The sequence below is a fragment of the Quercus suber genome, unplaced genomic scaffold, assembly GCF_002906115.3.
Source record: "Quercus suber isolate HL8 unplaced genomic scaffold, Cork oak 2.0 scaffold_81, whole genome shotgun sequence".
In the NCBI taxonomy this organism is placed as follows: Eukaryota; Viridiplantae; Streptophyta; class Magnoliopsida; order Fagales; family Fagaceae; genus Quercus; species Quercus suber.
In genome coordinates, this window is record NW_027069546.1 from 267,487 (window position 1) to 289,226 (window position 21,740).

General features: G+C 32.0%; 1 protein-coding gene across 1 annotated transcript in view; it reads left to right on the forward strand.

Moving 5' to 3' along the window:
- LOC112006726 (cytochrome P450 85A1) overlaps window positions 1-17,773 on the forward strand; it is a 49,930-nt gene extending 32,157 nt beyond the window's left edge. Inside the window, 7 exon segments of the mRNA XM_065773851.1 lie at window positions 10,077-10,214; window positions 10,319-10,564; window positions 10,651-10,737; window positions 11,061-11,139; window positions 16,534-16,640; window positions 17,452-17,576; window positions 17,686-17,773. Coding sequence (XP_065629923.1) covers window positions 10,077-10,214; window positions 10,319-10,564; window positions 10,651-10,737; window positions 11,061-11,139; window positions 16,534-16,640; window positions 17,452-17,576; window positions 17,686-17,773 — 870 coding nt within the window.
- The last annotated feature ends 3,967 nt before the right edge of the window (window positions 17,774-21,740 follow it).

The following is a 21,740-nucleotide window of genomic DNA, read 5'->3' on the forward strand; positions in this document are numbered from 1 at the left end:
AGAGTAGATGAATTTGTAGAGTCTCTTAGATGAAGATTGGGGATGAGGCAATCTTGTTTTTCTCTAGGGTTTTCTCTCACAAAATTCTCTTTGGAAGCTTTCTCAAAATGATGGGTATAAGGGTGTATATATAGTAGGGTGAGAAGGGAATACAAAACGTCAGTTTTTGCCAAACATGGCAAGTTGGCGACTTGGTCTCGCGGCTTGTCCAAGTCGCGAGTTCAAGTCGCGACGTAACGGCCTGGCCAGTCTGGAACTTTTGTCCTGTAGCGTGACAGCTGGTGCGACCCTTCAGCTTCCCAGTGTGCCGCTCACGTGCTACCTTTTGGCAGCTTGCCAGTCGCGATCCACCCGCGAGCCCTAGCCGCGAACCTTTATTTTTCTTGCACACTCTTGAGCTTTTCTTCACAACTTCTCACACACTACCTTTACAATTTTCCCACCTAAATACAGAGTTGTTAAGTGCTAAATTACAAGCAAATTGGTCATGGAATAAAGCCAATTAAATGGTTGATTAAATTCAACCTTACAATCTCCCCCTTTGGCTATTCCGTGACAAAACCCTACAACAGACTCTAGACTTAAACGTGAGTTGGGAACAGTTGGAAAACTCACTCACACCTAACTCTAGATTCTGTAAAGCTCTTGAACATATGAATAAGTAACTCCTGAAACACAATAACATAGCAATATCATTGTATGCAAAAAACTTAATATGCATATGGAGCAAAATAAGCATGATCAAGCAAAAATGAACATAAGGAACAGTTGGAAAACTCACTCACACCTAACTCTAGATTCTGTAAAGCTCTTGAACATATGAATAAGTAACTCCTGAAACACAATAACATAGCAATATCATTGTATGCAAAAAACTTAATATGCATATGGAGCAAAATAAGCATGATCAAGCAAAAATGAACATAAGCATAAAAGCAATAATTCATGGCAAGATCAACACCAGTAGTCACTTAAGCAAAAGTGATTACTATGTTCATTCACACAAGGAATGAACATCCGGACATGCAAAAATGATAAACTCAATTGAAGAGTATCATTTGTAAGTCCAACACTCAACCAATGCATAGAAACATATATGCATCTAGAAACAATCCTACACGGGCACAAGAGTGTTGTACTTAGGATAATGCAAGGCATTAACAAGTACCAAAGCACAAAGCACAAAGGCTGCATATGCAAAGTTTTGTAAATACATGGCACAAACCATAAAAGCCTACAAACAATGCATAAGAACAAGAAACAACCCTCAAAACTTATAAAAGCAACAATGGGTACAAACAACAACATAAAAAACTATAAAATACTTCCCTATCATATCACTCCCCTTATCATGAATCATAGCTGTGATGAACTTTGAACATATATACCTGTAACATAAAACACTTGCACAAAACACATTAGACCCTCAAGGTAAAGCAAGTAATAAATGGACAAGTATAATGTAACAAGTAAATTGCGATCAAGTAATCATGATGTGAAACATGTGAGCAACTTGACCAAACAAAGTCTTCTCCCCCTTGGTATATGCATCTCCCCTATGGAATATCTCTCCCCCTACGAATGTGCACGGGAAATGGAATTTCTTCCCCTAAGAATGTGCACAAGAGTCATATAGAACTGACAAAACTTTTCGGTATACTACTCTAGAGTATACTCTCCCCCTTTTTGACACGAATAGGCAAAGGGGTCAAGGAGAAAAGAGGGCAAAAGATGAAAGTATGAACAATGATAATAATGCATGATGGTGCAATGATGCATGAGAGGTGCGAGATGAATGAGAAAATGAAACTCAATCCTAAGACATGACATGCTAGGATGAAGAAACAATGTATGAACCAATGCATGACAAAGGTAGCAAGGCGTGTGCAAGAGGTGGCAAGTGTAATGCATGACTAATGTATGGAAAATGCACATGTGGGGTAAGGTGTGCTAAATACACAACCAATAAACCAAACATGTTCCTAATGAGGAAACATGATAAACCACAAAGTTTGGTACTCATCAGAGTCCAAACAAGTGAGAAAATGCCTAAGAGGCATTTTATCAAACAACTAGTATGCACACTATGAAGAACAATGTAAAACAATGCATGAACATCATGAAATCCACCCTAAATACATGCTCTTTTTGCCACAAAAGGCCAACATGCAAAGCAAATCAACAAAAGAAATCAATCCCATGCAAAAAATTTGACAAAAATTAAGTTTTTCTAACCCCTATGATGAAAATCCCAACCAAGAGCACAAAACTCACTAAAACATAATCCAAGGATCCAAATCAATGAAAAGAGTTTAAAATTACCTTAGAGATGTTAAAGGAATGAAAAACCATTCAAATTGGTTGGGTTTTGATGTAAAAATATTGAAAGAGGGGTCTAAAAGAGGATGGGAGAGATTAAAAACAAGTTTAAGATGAAAAGCCCTTTAAAAAGCTGTTTCTGGGCATTTCGCGACTGGGCGAGTCGTGAAGCGAGTCGCGAGTGAGTCGCCAAAGCTTCTGGATGAACTTGCGACTGGGCTTGCGACTGGGCAAGTCGCCAAAATGAGCCGCCAAAACTCGCGACTGTAACTCGCGACTGGTCAAGTCGCCAAAATGAGTCGCCAAAACTCGCGACTGTAACTCGCGACTGGTCAAGTCGCCAAAACAAGTCGCCAAAAATTTTGACACTTGTTTTTCAACACAAAACATGTTTAAACACTGTAAAACAATGTAAGCACTAAACAAGAACACAAATAGTGATAAAAATCACTTCCAAAAACATATAAAATGATCAAAAATATTTTTGAATTGATCTATATAAAGTTGAGCTCACACACATCACATTTAAACAAGTACAATTGAACAAATGAATAAGACATTCATTGAACAATAGGCATGTGTGTTGTGTGTGTGTGTATCAAGTGTGGAATAGTTCTTAGTCTAGAATGAAGCTTCAATGATCAATTCAATCAAGTCATACATAACTAGTACTAAGTCAAGTGGTCTATCTCAATTATAGAAATGAACATATATGACTTCCCACAAGAAAATGATTACATATCTTTGAAGCTTTTCATTTGGCTTCTTTACAAATCATAACATTTGATCATTTTGAATCAATACATCTCATTTTGAGATCGATACCTAAAATTTTTGATATTTCAATTTGATGAGTTAGCCTTTAGCTTTTTGGGCATCATACATTTTATTTTGGTCGCTTTCCCTTTTTCCTAGTCAAATACTAGTATATGCGACAGACTTTTGCAGCTCAATATCTCTTTTCATTTGAAGATTTACATTTGGTGAGCTCTTTAAGCAAAAAAACAAAATAAAGAGTGGGAAGATATATAGGTACAAGTCTATGCATGTCTCAAAACCAACAAGACTATTGACTAATCATTCATGACAAGCTTGAAGATCGATTTACAATAATCACACAAAGATGTCAAGATTTTTCCCACAAAGATATAGGTGCATAAAGAACAAGCTAAGCTCGTAAATGCATAAAGCCATTTGTACGAAGGTACAAGGCAAAACTCACATGTGATATGTGCTCAAACATATACAATCAAACTTTTTAAATTTTTCATTTTTTTATGTGGTTTTGGATTTTTACTCACACAAAACAAAGACATAAAAGTAAGATAAAAAACAAAACAAACCAATGTAGAAAAAATGCATGATGCACAAATGCATGACAATGAAGCATCTAATGCATGAAGGGTCCTACAAAAATCGAAAGAATTAGATCAAGGACCAAAAGAACAAAAGCTCAACCATATGAACTCTTCCTCATCCAAACGGAACGATTGTTTAAAATGAGTGTCTCAAAAGTAGTGAGACGAGGGTTGGAGGGATGAGAACCGGAGATGCACATAGTCAAGGAGTTAAAAGCATTAAACAATTTCTTTAACAACATGCTATCTTCACTCAAAACCGGTTTACCCTTTTTAGCATAACTTCTAAGAAGCTCAAGTTTCTCTTTTCTTTTGATTCTTTTAATAGTATGAAACTTAGAGCAATGAGGTCTTAGATGACCAAAGGCTCCACAATGGTGACAAACAATGTGTTTAGGTCCACTAGCCTTTTTGGGAAGGGATCTAGCAACATTGTTTTGTTCCCTCTTCAACTTATGACATTGAGGTCTTATACGACCATTCACACCACAATGGTGGCAAGTTGGAACAAACTTAGATCTATCCAAAACCTTAGGTTGAGACCTAAACGGAGGTGTTGACTTAGGAGCCTTTCTCTCCACCTTTTGATTTCTTTTGTGTGGAGAAATGTACACTGATTTGTCCTTTGGGTTAGAACACACAATAGACACAATATCGGGTACCACAACATGATTGCAACAAATATTTTCATCCTTTTTATCAATATTTTTAGCAATCAAACACTTGGCATGCATCTTAAGAGATTCATTTTCACATTTAAGATCATCAACAAGTTTGTTAGACAAAACAAGTTTAGCATCCAAGTCTATATTCAAACATTCAAACTCTTTCAGCTTTTCAAGAGAATTTTCAGCAAGATTCTTATATTTCTCAACCAATTTATTGGATTTATTGAGCTAAGCAATCAAATCATCATTTTCACAAATGAACTTGCTCAAATTCTTTTGAAACTTCTTTGCTTCTTTCTTCAAGAGTTTGTCAACAACACCCATAGATTCAAGTAACATGTCATCACAATTATGAGGATTAACACTCATAGAGGCATTATCACAAACACCTGGCATGTTACATTCATCATCAACCAGATCATACAAAAAGGCATACATAGCACAATCCATGGCAAATAAACACAAGGGGTCAAAGATCACACTTAGGTATTTAAACCACAATAAGTATACTCGCTCTGATACCAATTGAAAGTTCAATATGAGTATGAAACACCCTTGAACGTTTAGACCCCCAAATCACAAAAATACCAATTCAAGCTTTATATCAAACAATTAATGTGTGGAATATGATAACAAGCTTATAACAGAATTGATAAAACAATCTAAATCAAATATAAACACATCCATAGCAGTAAATATAAGGCAAAGATAAAGGAAAGAGAGATGCAAACACACGGACAACACACGATGTGTTATCGAAGAGGAAACCGAAGTCTTCGGCGTAAAACCTCTCTGCCGCCCTCCAAACGATGATAAAATCCACTAAAGAATATAGTTGGGATACATGAATAGCAGAAGACCCTCCAAGCCTAATCTACCCAAGTACCTAAGCCCTCCAAGCTTCTTGCTCCAACGAGGTTACGCCGAACCTATTTCTTCTTTAGCTTCCCGGATTCCGCTACTTGACCATAGCATCAATCAATGTATATTGGTTCCTTCCCAAACTACTTCCTTAAGCATCAAATGGACCTTCTCACAGATATAGGTGTGGTGAGATAAGGGTTTGGTAAATAATCTCTCAAGGGTATGACAATGGAGAGGAAGAGAGTAGAGGAATTTGTAGAGTCTCTTAGATGAAGATTGGGGATGAGGCAATCTTGTTTTTCTCTAGGGTTTTCTCTCACAAAATTCTGTCTGGAAGCTCTCTCAAAATGATGGGTATAAGGGTGTATATATAGTAGGGTGAGAAGGGAATGCAAAACGTCAGTTTTTGCCAAACAGGGCAAGTTGGCGACTTGGTCTCGCGGCTTGTCCAAGTCGCGAGTTCAAGTCGCGACGTAACGGCCTGGCCAGTCTGAAACTTTTGTCTTGTAGCGTGACAGCTCTCGCGACCCTTCAGCTTCCCAGTGTGCCTCTCACGTGCCAGTTTTTAGCAGCTTGCCAGTCGCGATCCACCCGCGAGCCCTAGCCGCGAACCTCTGTTTTTCTTGCACACTCTTGAGCTTTTCTTCACAACTTCTCACACACTATCCTTACAATTTTCCCACCTAAATACAGAGTTGCTAAGTGCTAAATTACAAGCAAATTGGTCACGGAATAAAGCCAATTAAATGATTGATTAAATTCAACCTTACAAGGAGTTTTAATGGAGGGAACGAAAATCTTATTCTCTTGTTTGGGAGTTTAAGTAGGACAGAATGGAATGGGTATGAAGAAACACTCATTTCTCTCTATTTCCTTAAAACCTCAAATTTTCATTCCCCCAAAAATTGGGAGGAATGGAAGGAAATGAAATTATATTTAATAATTTTTTACTAAAACTTCCAAAATACTCCTATATATTCAACTATTTATTTTAAATAGGGGTCTAATAGTAATATTGTCATAAAATTATTCTATTCCATTCCATTCCCTCTATATTGCTCCCAAATAAGATTACTTACATTTCATTCATTTTCATTCATTTCCATTCCTTTACTTTAAAACATCCGATCAAGGTTAATTCTATTCCATTTCATTCTTTTCCATTCATTTCCCTTACTTAAATACATTTCATTTCATTCAATTCTTTTATGATCATTTCATTCCATTTCTTATAAACTCCCAAACGAAGCCTTTAAAGGAAAAATTATCTTCTGACATGCAGGTTGTGAGAGAGAGTTTACCACGAGCTGGTGATTTCTATTCCATAAATTTGTTTCTCATTGGCGCCTTATCTCTTAATTGTCTGTCCCTAACGGCTGGTCTATATAATTTTCATTTGTTAAATAATCAAAAAACATCTTCATTATATTTGCAAAGTTTATGCTTTCTAGTAAAAACGCTCATCATAACATAAATAATCCCATGGCCATTGGATGGTCTTGTTTTTTTTTTTTTTTTAAGATGTTAGATAAACTACAAGACTCTTGGCTATTGGATAGTCTTATATTTTTAGATATCCACCATACTTAATTGTACCTATGTTAGCATGTCCAAATTCAGAGGAGAAAAAATGTCAGCATGTTCTATGTTGGAAGACCCAAAATTGCATTATGTTACCAATTAATATTATTCACGCAAAGAAATGGATTACAGTGAAGGAGAGGACAAAGTGTTGGAGTTATCCACATATATAAAATATTCAGTTTGTTCTACCAGATAAGGAAGTTTTGATGTTGCCCATGCTATACATTCAATTCTACCAACGGTACCAACTTTCCTTTTACCAATGTGGTTGGTGGAGTGTGTTGCTTCTACTAAGGTCTAAAACTCCAAAGATGATAGAGGAAGAAGAACAATTCTATCAATGGTGTTAGCAAAATCTCTCTCTCTCTCTCTCTCTCTCTCTCTGTATATATATAAAAGGTATTAGCAAATTTTTCTACTTGTTTTGGTAACTATTCCCATTTGCATATCGGAAAAAAATATTTGGTACAAATATTATAAGGTTCTATTATATATTTATATTATAACTCCTCATTAGTAGAAATAATAAAAAAGACTATATTAATTAAAGAAGTAATAGAGAGTATGACTTTATATACAATATAATATAATATATATTGTGAGTGTGTGTAAAACTAACCCTAACTAATGAGCCTAATTAATTTATTAAGAATTTATAGCCGGCCTCAAAATTTTGAGACTAAATTTTGTTACTGTTGTAAAACTATAACTCCTCATTATAAATATATAAATATAACAGGCCTATATAATATCCTTTCAAAACCAAATATTAGAAATTAAAATTTAATAGCATTATTAATTTTGAAAAAACACTAATCATTATTTATACCATTTGGTATTTTAACCAATACAATACGTAGGGTTCCTACATATTGGTTTTGACAATGGTACGAAAATTACTGGTCGTACTATTCTCGAAGAAGCAACATTAAAAGACTTGGTTCGAAATATAATCTCTTTCTATTACCAAATATGAGGGGGAAAAATATGTAATTAGTGTATATAACATTCTTGAAAAAGATAAGGCTTAGAGGTTAATTTGGTTACATAATTAGTTTTAATTTTTTTCTTATTTAGAAAAGTTTTCCTAGAGTTGGATGCATGAATGTCGAGTACTATAGCTCATACACGAAAAAAAAGTGCATGGCTTGGCCTATTTAACCTACTATATTTTCTTTTTCTCTCACATTGTATTGGTTGTTCAGAGACCAAAATATATACACCATTGAAGAAGTAAATCCTGATTATTGTTGATACCATACCATCAAATGACAGTCTTGGTGTTTTGGGGGCTCGTTTTGGCCTTCGGTATTAGCTTTGCTCTGTTGAAATGGAGTGACTTAAAATATAGAAGGAAACGCTTGCCACGAGGAACAATGGGGTGGCCACTTTTTGGCGAGACTGTAGATTTTCTCAAATATGGACCGGATTTCATGAAGAAACAAAGTGCAAAGTAAGCTTTTTATGATGGATTTTTTTTTTGGTTATCTTTATTCTAAATTTATTATTAATAATTACCCCATCTTATGTACATAGATTAATTTATTAGTGTTCCTCAAAAAAAAAAAAAATTATTAGTGCATGAAAAATCCCACGACAATGCACGTACATGGTATATTAAGATCCAGACTGTTTCAAAAGATATGGACCTTAATTCATGGTCAAGGACAAAATTAAATTGAAACTAAGGGGGGCATGGTCCCCTTTTATTTATTTTTAAATAAAAAAAGTATATATATATAAACATATAAGATTTTCAAGTTTGAATCTAAAAAAAATGAATACTTAGACCCCAAAATTGAAAGTTGATCTACAGCTCTCTCTCTCTCTCAATTAATTGCTTATTTGTTTAATTGTCTCAAATCTCAATGAATATATATCACACAAATAACTTACGGTGATTTGTTTGGAGATGAGACATCTTATGGAGCAACTATTATTTTCTCATAAATGTATGAGTCTCACATGTTATGAAAGAGTGGCTTCATGAAGTCATTTCATATGATATTTTTGTGTTAAGCATGTCAGTTTAACTAATTAATGTTTGAGATCCAAAATTAAAATTTTGAAAATTTTGAGTTTGGGTGTTTGGCTTTAGTTAGAAGATATTTTAAGTATTTTGTTTGCTATTTATTTATTTATTATTAATTTGTTCATGAGTTTGGATGTATTATTTTTAATTATAGATTATAGGAAAACCAACACAAAACTTGATTTTTTTTTTGTCCAATTTTTTTTAAAAATGTAGATAATTCAAAAGCTTTGTAGTCAAACTAGCAGTTTTTTTTTTTGTTCCCAATAAAGACATCTAAGATTCCAATCCACTCCCCAACTGCAACTATTGTATTATAAAAATAAATAAATTGACTTTGAACTTTAGGTTTTTAATAAATTAAACATTCTTTTAGCATTTTTCGCTAAAATCCTACAGATTTAATTTCCTTAATTATGAGCACATAATAATAATTCCCAATTATTAATGATGTGGTAGAAATCATGTGCACATCACATATTTCACCTGATTAATCCATTAATCTTTAACGAAAAATAAAAATAAAAGGTAATTAGATTTATGTTGTGGGTATCCAGGAACAAGTCCTTTTCCTTCATTCATAAGGATGTATCTGTTGAGCTCTTGATCCGTAGAGATAACTGTAGGACAACCCAATATGTGGGACTTGAATACACTTCCATACCTGTCAAAAAAAAAAAAAAAAAAAAAAAAAGATGTGACTAAATGGTTTTTTTTTTTTTTTTTCATTTTTCTTAAATCTTTAGCAACATAAATCTAATTACCTTTTATTTTTATTTTTCGTTAAAGATTAATGGATTAATCAGGTGAAATATGTGATGTGCACATGATTTCTACCACATCATTAATAATTGGGAATTATTATTATGTGCTCATAATTAAGGAAATTAAATCTGTAGGATTTTAGCGAAAAATGCTAAAAGAATGTTTAATTTATTAAAAACCTAAAGTTCAAAGTCAATTTATTTATTTTTATAATACAATAGTTGCAGTTGGGGAGTGGATTGGAATCTTAGATGTCTTTATTGGGAACAAAAAAAAANTTTAATATATAGATTGAGGTTTAATTTGTTATATATCTTTCCACGCATTGTATTTAATTTGTTACATTTGAAACTATGTGAATATATGATATAACTTGGTACACCCCAAATGTATAGGGTTTAAAAAAAAAAAAATATATATATATATTTTTTTTCCAACAAATTAAAATGATGGCACAATTCATACTTGTCATGTTTTTCTATGCAGATGGCCTTTTATGTAGCCTTCAGACAGATTATAATCGCTGAATGTGATTTAATTTATGAGGCTTTTGATAAGGCAGCAACAGCAGCACTTTCATTGCCTATCAACATTCCAGGCAAAAGTTACTATCAGGGTTTACAGGTATGTAATTGAAGAATTAATTGCATCATGTCACATAATATTTATATTTCATGTACATATTGGAACATTTTGACCAATGTAAAGTTGAGATTATTCCTTTACAGACAAGGAAGAATATCCATAAAATTTTGAGACAAATTGTGGAAGAGAGAAAAGCTTCAAGGAAAACTCACAATGACATGTTTGCCGAGCTTATAGGAAATGAGAAGTCAAGATATCGTCTAACCGAGGAGCAGGTGTTTAATCAAATATTTACAATATTGTATTCAGGTTATGAAACTGTCTCCGTTACTACCATGATGGCCATCAAGTATCTACATGATCACCCCAAAGCCCTTCAAGAACTTAAAGTGAGAGTTTTACTAAGCTTCTATGTTTTATAACTTTTTTTCATCATGATAATGTTCATAATTCCTTTTTGGCTTAACTCAATCAGGAATAACAGTTAGCAATACGAGAAAGAAAAAAACCGGACGAACCAATTGACTGAAATGACTACAAGTCTATGAGTTTCACCCATGCGGTAAGTAGAATTGGAATTTAATCATAGTTTTCCTCCAAATAAGTTTGGAAGAAAATTTCTTCAACTCACTATGTGACGATTAAAATGAGTATCCATATTTAATTTTAGTCACATACCTTATTTAATGAGAGTCATTTAATTTAACACACATTAATAGTATTATCAATTGTCACATAATAGGTTCAAAATTCCTCCAAATTGGTTTTCAAATAGTGTTACATGCTTCTCTTCTTATTCAAATAGGTAAAAAAAAATCTCCCTTTAAAAGCCTTTTATATTTAAATGTTTAACCAAAAAAGATATTTCTTATTCTCTTGATAGAGGTGATCCTTGAAACCTCAAGTTTGGCCACTATTGTTAATGGATTACTGGGGAAGATAACACAAGATGTGGAACTGAATGGTATGTTCAACAACCTTATGGTTGTTTTTATAATGGTGACATAATCTGTAATGATTAGTGCATCATAAAAATATAGTGTTGTTGTTTGATCCATGTAAAAGTAATGTTGCTTAAATATAATCACAACATACCATATTGATAATTGTGAAGAATGTTGTGGGCCTAGTACCACTCAAATCATAATGGGAAGTGTTGTTTAGTCAATTTGTTACATTTCTATTGGGTTTTCCCCTTTCAGGATTCCTCATTCCAAAAGGATGGAGAATATATGTTTTCACAAGGGAGCTCAACTATGATCCAGTCCTCTATCCAGAGCCTTCTAGCTACATTCAATCCTTGGAGATGGCTGGTTAGTTACTTAAGCCAAATATTTTATAAAACTAGAAGCCTTTTCTATTTTTCATTTCTATATCCTTAAAAAGTAATTATTAATGAAATGGAATACAGGACAAGTGCTTGGAGTCTCACAGCTATTGCTTCTTATTTGGAGCTGGAGGCGGGCTGTGTCCTGGAAAGGAACTGGGCATGGTTAAAGTTTCTACATTCCTTCACTATTATGTTACTAAATACAGGTTTGTTGCATAATTAGGACACTAATTTATATACCTTAAACCTAATGGCATTATTTTTTCTTTGGAAAAATGTGAAACTTTTGCTAAAGTAATTATCCTGGTTACAGATGGGAGGAAGTTGAGGAAGTAGAAATCATAAAATTTCCCAGAGTTGAAGTACCAAATGGGCTGCACGTTAGGGTATCAAAGCACTAATGTTTATAGAGTAAGGACATATGAAATATTAGAAGGAACATAAAGATGAGCAGTTTATCCAAAAAATGTATGGAAAAAGTTTTTTCTTCATTATGCATGGTACTAATGAGAATCAAATTTTTTTTTCTATGTTTTGCTATTTTTGACCTCAAAGCTTCAAATTTTAGGCCATTTTTCTATTTTCTTAATGCAAATTAGAGAGGATCAAAATTACTAGACCGACTGGACTCCATGCACGTACCATCACTACAATAAAAGTGGGCTACGGTGACGAAACCTTTTGTCACAATATGTCCTTATTTCGTCACCGAATACATATGGTGATGAAATGCTGACGAAATAGCATTCGTCACCTAAGCTCCGTCACTGAATGTATTGGTGACGAAAATGTTTCGTCACCAATAAAAAAAATGATAGGTGATGAAATTTTTTCGTCACCAATAAAAAATAATAGGTGACAAAAGTTTTTCGTCATCTAATATTTTCGTCACTAAACCTTATTTTCAGTGACGGAATATTTCGTCACCAAATGTATTTTTTTTTCCCAATTTCAAAAGATTAGGTGACAAAGTTTTGCATCACCGATTGTTTTTTTTTTTTTTAATATATATTTCAATAGATCAGGTGACGAATTATTTCGTCGCTAATTTCTGCTTATAGTTAGATATGGCAACGAAAACTATCGTCACCAATTTTATTTTATTTTTATTAATACTCTTTACATTTACTTGCCATTACATTAACCTATTCATTTTTAACCAATTCCATAAAAACAAACATCCATTCATTTCTAACCAAATCCATAAAAACAAACATCCATACAATCTAAAAATGCAATAAAGATGTTCACAAAGTAATTACAACCATTTATATACAAATGATGTCTTAGCTTCCAAACTTTACAGAAAATTATTTGAGTTGAAGTAGTCCCACAAAAGCTATCTTTTTGCCACCAATCCCATATCTACACAAGTTTAAAAAAAAATACATCAATAACAAACTAGACTACAAACCTATATCCCTAATAAGATGTACTACAACAACAAAAAGATTGTTATTAGTAAGACAATGCAGAAAAAGTCCACAGAATACCCAATAACAAACTAGACAAAATAATCATAATGCAACATCATATGAAGCCAAACTATCAAAGAAATAAGACCCACAACATTCTCATCAAATAAAAACCAAACCCACATTACAAACCATGGAAGAATCATAAAGAATGCAGAAAAATCCCAATTTAAAACAAAACAAATAAAGTGAAATCCAAAACAAAAACCCAGCCACCACCATTAACACAAAAACCCAGCCACTACCATAAACAAAAAACTCAGCCATCATAATAAACAAAAAACTCAGCTACCACCATAAACAAAAAAACCACCACCACTATTAAACAAAAAAACACAGCCACCACCATTAACACAAAAACCCAGCCACTACCATAAATAAAAAACCCAACCACCACCATTAAACAAAAAGCACAACCACCACCATTAACACAAAAACCCAGCCACTATCATAAACAAAACCCCACCACCACTATTAAACAAAAAACTCAGCCACCACCATTAACACAAAAACTCAGCCACTACCCCCTAGCCACTACCATACAAGACCTAATAACTTATTATTGAATTCTTATTTTGAAAATCCAACCGTTGGATTACATGTTTTATATGTTTTTAACATGTATGCCAATTTTCATGCCAATCAGGTGTAATTTACCATTTGATCTTTAAACTCATCTTTTATGCGTTATTTTAAACTACAAAAACTTAAATTTAGACTATTGATTGATGACGTGTCTATTAATCTTTGATTACCTTGAAATTTGATAAGCATGAAAAATATATGAAGATAATGTAATCTAACGGTAGATTTTTCAAAATTCACAAAAAATTAAGAAATATAGGGCTTGGTTTAAGTTACACCTGATGTAACTCTAAAAAATGTTACACCACTCAATAACTTATTATTGAATTTATATTTTGAAAATCTAATCGTTGGATTACATTTTCTATATGTTCTTAACATGCACGACAATTTTCATGCCAATCGGGTGTAATTTACCCATTATTATCCATTTAACTAATTAAATCTAACCCAAACCTAACTCAACCAAATTATTATGGGTAAACCTCAACCCACCCAATTATACAATAATCAAAATTACCAAATTGACTCTAAAACTTGAAAATAACCAAAGTACTCCTAAAATCCTCTAAAATTGCCGAAATGCACCCTAAACCTAAAAAATGACCGAAATACCTTTAAAATCATAAAATTACCAAAATACCCCCAAAACTTAAAACATTACCATAAATCCCCGGAAACTAAAAAAAAAAAAAAAAAAAATTGAAAATATCCCCTAAACCTAAAAAATACGTGCGTAAAACTGAAAGAGAGAAGTTTAGGGACAATACTTTTCACGTTTATCTATATATATATATATATATATTTAAAAACTTAAGTATAGCATTTATGGGTTGCTATGCTTCTGTTAGCCACATTGCCTACTTATTTTATCTATTTAAACTTTTCTTCCCCCTATTCTCAACAAAAAAAAAAAAAAAAAAAAAAAACTTTCTTCTCACACCTATAATTACACTTCTTCTAACATTTTTTCCTTTCTTTTTTGTCTCTTTATCTTTCCACTACTCTCTGTTTTACTTTACACTTCCTTCTTCTTTCTTTTGTTTTGACTCTTCTTCTCCTAATTTTATTTTCCATAAATTTGGTATCATTTTCCAATTCAATCCATATTTTTCCCACGAAAATTGCGAGCTTCTCTCTCTCTCTCTCTCTTGTGTGGATTTTTTGTTATTTCTTATAACTATAATTAAAATTTTGGTTTGGGTTAATACTTAGTTTTTTTTTTTTTTTTTGAAATAGGAATTTGATTATGCCAACCAATTGTTAAAGTCTATTTTTTATTCCTTTAGTTTCATTTTAATTTTGGCTAAGATAACATTGTAATTTTGTGATGATTTTTTTTTTTTTTATTATGATAATTTCCTTAACCCTTAAGAGATGAAAATTTTGAATAATAAATTTGAAACTTATACAGTTTAGTTATATATAGTTCTTTTTTCTTTTCTTTTTTAATATGTGTTTTGGTATTGTGTGTGTGTGTTTTTTTTGTTTTTTAATTTCCCATCATAAATTTTTCTCTTTCCTTTTTATAGCTTTGATTAAACTTTGGTTTAGGTTAATATTTAGCTTTTTAAAATAAAAAAAAAATAAGAATTTGAATATACCTACCAATTGTTTGAGTAATAAATTATTATAAAGTCTATTTTTTATTCNAAAAAAAAAAAAAAAAAAAAAAACTCTTCTTCTCACACCTATAATTACACTTCTTCTAACATTTTCCGTTCTTTTTTGTCTCTTTATCTTTCCACTACTCTCTGTTTTACTGTTACACTTCCTTCTTCTTTCTTTTGTTTTGACTCTTCTTCTCCTAATTTTATTTTCCATAAATTTGGTATCATTTTCCCAATTCAATCCATATTTTTCCCACGAAAAATTGCGAGCTCTCTCTCTCTCTCTCTCTTTGTGTGGATTTTTGTTATTTCTTATAACTATAATTAAAATTTTGGTTTGGGTTAATACTTAGTTTTTTTTTTTTTTTTGAAATAGGAATTTGATTATGCCAACCAATTGTTAAAGTCTATTTTTTATTCCTTTAGTTTCATTTTAATTTTGGCTAAGATAACATTGTAATTTTGTGATGATTTTTTTTTTTTTTATTATGATAATTTCCTTAACCCTTAAGAGATGAAAATTTTGAATAATAAATTTGAAACTTATACAGTTTAGTTATATATAGTTCTTTTTTCTTTTCTTTTTTAATATGTGTTTTGGTATTGTGTGTGTGTGTTTTTTTTGTTTTTTAATTTCCCATCATAAATTTTTCTCTTTCCTTTTTATAGCTTTGATTAAACTTTGGTTTAGGTTAATATTTAGCTTTTTAAAATAAAAAAAAAATAAGAATTTGAATATACCTACCAATTGTTTGAGTAATAAATTATTATAAAGTCTATTTTTTATTCCTTTAATTTCATTTTAATTTTGGCTAAGATAAAATTGTAATTTTGTGATAATTTTTTATTATTATGATAATTTCCTTATTTCTTAAGAGATGAAAATTTTGAATAATAAATTTGAAATTTATAAAGTTTAGTTGTATATTAGGCAAATATAATAATACACTACAACAGAATTTATAATTATAAAATGATATATTTGTAAAGATAAAAAGATTAAAAAATATTTTTGTAGAATTCTTTAAAAAAAAAAAATACAATACTCAAGTAATTTTTTACTTTTTATATATTATGCCTCATTACATGATATTTATATTTCCACGCATTGCACGGGTCTGCAGCTAGTTTGCATAATTGTTGGCATGGTTTGTTATAATGTGTGCATATATATATATATATATATAATAAAAGTAGAGTTATTGATTGATCCATATAAAAGTAATTTTGCTCTAATCACAACATATCATATCGATAATTGTGAAAAAATTGTGAAGAATGTTATGTCCCTAGTATCATTCAAATCATAATGGGAAATGTTGTTTAACCAATTTATAACATTTCTATTGGATTTTCAGAATTCTTCATTCCAAAAGGATGGAGAATATATGTTTTCACAAGGGATATCAACTATGATCCGCTCCTCTATCCAAAGCCTTTTACATTCAATCCTTGGAGATGGATGGTAGAATTTGAATATACCTACCAATTGTTTGAGTAATAAATTATTATAAAGTCTATTTTTTATTCCTTTAATTTCATTTTAATTTTGGCTAAGATAAAATTGTAATTTTGTGATAATTTTTTATTATTATGATAATTTCCTTATTTCTTAAGAGATGAAAATTTTGAATAATAAATTTGAAATTTATAAAGTTTAGTTGTATATTAGGCAAATATAATAATACACTACAACAGAATTTATAATTATAAAATGATATATTTGTAAAGATAAAAAGATTAAAAAATATTTTTGTAGAATTCTTTTAAAAAAAAAAATACAATACTCAAGTAATTTTTTACTTTTTATATATTATGCCTCATTACATGATATTTATATTTCCACGCATTGCACGGGTCTGCAGCTAGTTTGCATAATTGTTGGCATGGTTTGTTATAATGTGTGCATATATATATATATATATATAATAAAAGTAGAGTTATTGATTGATCCATATAAAAGTAATTTTGCTCTAATCACAACATATCATATCGATAATTGTGAAAAAATTGTGAAGAATGTTATGTCCCTAGTATCATTCAAATCATAATGGGAAATGTTGTTTAACCAATTTATAACATTTCTATTGGATTTTCAGAATTCTTCATTCCAAAAGGATGGAGAATATATGTTTTCACAAGGGATATCAACTATGATCCGCTCCTCTATCCAAAGCCTTTTACATTCAATCCTTGGAGATGGATGGTTAGTTACTTAAGCCAAACATTTCATTTCTATATTCTTAAAAAGTATTTATTCATGAAATGGAATTCAGGATAAGAGCTTGGAGTCTCACAGCTATTGCTTCTTATTTGGAGCTGGAGGCAGGCTGTGTCCAGGAAAGGAATTGGGCATGGTTAAAGTTTCTACATTCCTTCACTATTTTGTTACTAAATACAGGTTTGTTGCATTAGCACACTAATTTAATTCTGATACCTTAAATCTATTGCATTTTTAGTTTTCTTTGGAAAAAGTGAAACTTTTGCTAAAGAAATTGTCCTGGTTACAGATGGGAGGAAGTTGGAGAAGTAGATATCATTAAATTTCCCAGAGTTGAAGTACCAAGTGGGCTGCACGTAAGGGTATCAAAGCACTAATGTTTATACAGTAAGGATATATGAAATATTAGAAGGAACATAAAGATGAACAGTTTATCCAAAAAATGTATGGAATAAGTTTTTTCTTCCTAATGCATTGTACTAAATACTAATGGGAATCAAGATTTCCTTTTCTTTTTCTTTTTTCTTTTTTTCCATTTTTGAGTTCAAAGCTTTAAAATTTAGGCCATTTTTTACATATCTACTTTCTTTATGTAAATTAGAGAGGATCAAAATTAAAGTCCCACCTGTTACTAGACCTACTGGACTCTCTCATTGAAGCCATTGTCCCTTCCAATGTTAAATACTTGCTCCATCTTTCTTTCTTTTTTTCCCCCTCATTCTAGGTTCCCCCCCAAAAAAGCAGTCTTTGTTTTAGAAGTCAAATTGATTAACTTTTCTAAACTTATTCTTTACTTTCTTTGAAAGATTGATAAATATTTTAGTAGTTTTATTTGAATTTAATTTAATTAAAAAGTGGCAAAAATCTTGTAACTTAACTGATACTTTCTAATCTTTTTAATGGAGATGTCCATTTCATGTAACATAAAGAAAATTCAAGATTATCTACCTGCATTTACAATAGGAATCACCCGTAATCATTCAATTTTTAGCCGAAAGTGCAATTAATCATACCACAACTCAAATGGTAGAAAATCCACAATTTATAGTGATCAATACTTCAACCAAATACTTTGGGATAAGGGTACATCAATATGGATAATCATGAACATACATTAAAAGATGATTTTCTATTATAATTAGAGTAAAAGGAAAAAAAAAAAAAAAAAACAAATAAAAAAAGAATGGAGCAGCAAGCCTTTGATACAAGGCTAAATATGGAGGCACGTGCTAAGGCAGTTGGTGTCTGAAGGGTTGTGTGTTGTACAGCTGTGTGGCCTTGAGGTGTGCACTGGGGGTGCATGGGTTGCTGCTGTGAGGTGCGTGGCTGCTGATGTTCAGGCTTAAGGTGTAGTTAGTCAGTTAGGCCGTTAAGAGCAGGGGTTGTGGGTAGTTAGTTAGTTACTCATTTACTGTTTAAGCATTGATTAGTGAGTTGTAATCAGGGATTAGAGAATTAGTTAGTTACATTGGATTATGTACATAAGGAGGTTGGATGTATTGATTTGGCATAAGAAATAACACATTGTTCCATTGTTCCCTTAATGCTCTGTTTTCTCTCTTTCACTCTCTCCATCTACTCTCCATCATTCTTGGAGACTTGCTGTCCTTGAATTCAGCTAATTCTTGTCGGATTCTTAAGGATCTTATCACCTTTGATGCTGAAGCGATAAAATCCGAAAGCAATGAGCTATCATGGACAAAAAAGAACAACAAACAATTAATTTTTCATTTAATTGGAGAGATGAAGAGACAACCTAGAGAATTAGGAGGCTGCCAAGGAAAAAAAAATAGAGTTACTATGTTGGTTCATACTTCAAAACAATGTATTTGTTATCTATTTGAATTCAAATACTTCAATTATCTTTATAAAAAAAATACAAACTGATTGCTTAAAAAAAAAAAAAAAAAAAAAAAAACCCTACTTCATGTAAACAGTAAAAACTACTCATTTTTATCCCGAAATTTCATGTTTTTTTTTTTTACTCTTTAAACATTTAAAAAATTTTTGTTATCCAAATTATATATAGTTATCATAGATCTCCATCTATTCACACTAACGTATATCATTTTTCCTGTTAGGATTATATCAAGTGCAATGGATGTAATTGAGAATGGGGAAAGGTTGTACTGATTGTAGTGTTAACTGATTGTAATTGCTAGTAGTAAACTGATTGTAATTGCTAGTAGTACAGTTGGCATTAGTCAGTTAGATTCAATTCAAAGTTAGTTAGTGGGCGGGAAGGGTATATAACCAAGATACCAGGGCTGTACTGAGGCATGAAATAAGCATTCTCTTAATTCAGTTTCTTTTCAGTTTCTTCCTTATTTCTCCTGTTTTAATCTCTCTTCTTCTAGAGGGACCAGCTGACCTCGAAATCCAGCTAGATATTCGAAGGTCCATTTCTCTGTTCTTATCAATTGGTATCAGAGCATCGTTCCTGTGCTACCATGACTGAAACCAGAGCTGCGGCCATGAGTACAGTGAATGAAGCTATTGGCTTCTCTTCGTACTTTTTCTGTCATCATAACAGAGATATCCAAGAAATGCAAACAATTCAAAGCATTCACACCAGGACAATGAATGAGATGAATCAGAATATCAATTCAATGAATAGAATATCAATATCATTTTACCAAAATTGAATTCCATAGATGTGAATCAAGATCCTCTACAGAGAAATGTGCAATCAAATTCCATTCCAATTTCTTCAACTTCATCGTTTGCCAAGTCTGTGAGGTTGGATTTTCCACGATTCTCAGGTAGTGATCCAGCATTGGTTTTGGTTCCAGGAAGCAGAGGAGGCAAGGGTGTTCACGGATTGGGAATCCTTTGTACCAGCATTGCATGTGAGATTTGGAACCAGTGCCTATATGATGATCCTATGGAGGTCTTGACCAGGATGAGGCAAACTTCAATAGTGGCTGTGTATAAGGCAGAATTTGAAGCTGTATCTAACAGAGTCAAAGGCCTTTCTCCCTTACACAAGCTTAGTTGTTTTCTCAGTGGTTAAGGGATGAAATAAGTTACCTGTAAGAATGCTTAACCTTCAGTCCTTGAATGAAGCTTTTGGATTGGCCTAAAATTCAAGAAGAATATGTGTGGAGCAGTAGGAAGAGCACAAGGAATCATCAAGAACTAGGTAACACTTCAATTCTGGGTTTGCCCTAAAAGTTAATGCATTGTTAGACAATAAACCAAAAGTACCAGTTAAGAGACTTACTCCTGCTCAAATGGATGATAGGAGAAAGAAGGTTGTGTTATAATTGGTGATGAGAAATGGGGGCCTGGGCATAAGTGCAAAAGTGTTAAACTGTTTCTGTTAGAAGGATTGATATAATATCGAAGGTGCAATTTGGAGTTCAGATACAGAATTAGATGAGGAGTTTGCAGTAATAAAACTAATTGAACAGAGAGGATGTGGGAATCACATATATGCTTTAACTGGGACTCCTACACCGGCACTATAAGGGTTAGAGGTAGGATTAAGGGCCGTGGGCCTGTTATTGGTGGACACGGGTAGCACTCATAACTTGTAGATGCCTTAATGGTCTCTAGTTTGCAATTAAGGATTGATACCTCGAGAATCTTGGAAGTTAAAGTGGCTAATGGCAATGTGGTAAGAACTCANCTATAGTCACAATTAGTAGTACAACATTATTTTGACCATACTTTTCTCACATTTGGTTGTACTTTAATTTTTTTTCTCACATTTGAGTGTGTCGTCTCACATTGTGTAATACTAACATCACTATGTGACTGTGCTATTGGTCACATTTGGTGCTCCCTTATTCCTTATCACATTAAATGGTTCATTGTCACATTAGGTAGTACCAACATCTCGTACATTTCTCATACTGGTGGTACTTTTCTCACATTCGATGGTTCCATTTTTTGTCTCACCAATTACCATAATATCCTGAAACCGCAAAAAATGACCAAAATAATCTTTGAACCTAAAAATGACAGAATCACCTAAAACTCAAAAAAATTTACAAAATTATATAAAACCCAAAAAATGACCAAAATAACCATGAAACATAAAAAATAACCAAAATACCCTTAGAACAAAAAAAAAAAAATTGACCAAATGACCCTGAAACTTAAAAAAAAAAAAAAGATCAAAATTACCATAAAACCTAAAAAAAATGACCGAAATAACAATGAAACATAAAAAATGACAAAAATACGCCTAGGACAAAAAAAATGACCACATGACCATGAAACTTAGAAATTGACTGAAATGACCATGAAACCAAAAAAATTACTAAAATGACCTTCCAACCTAAAAAGTGATTGAAATACCCATAGGACATAAAAAATGACTTAAGCATTTCTAATCAA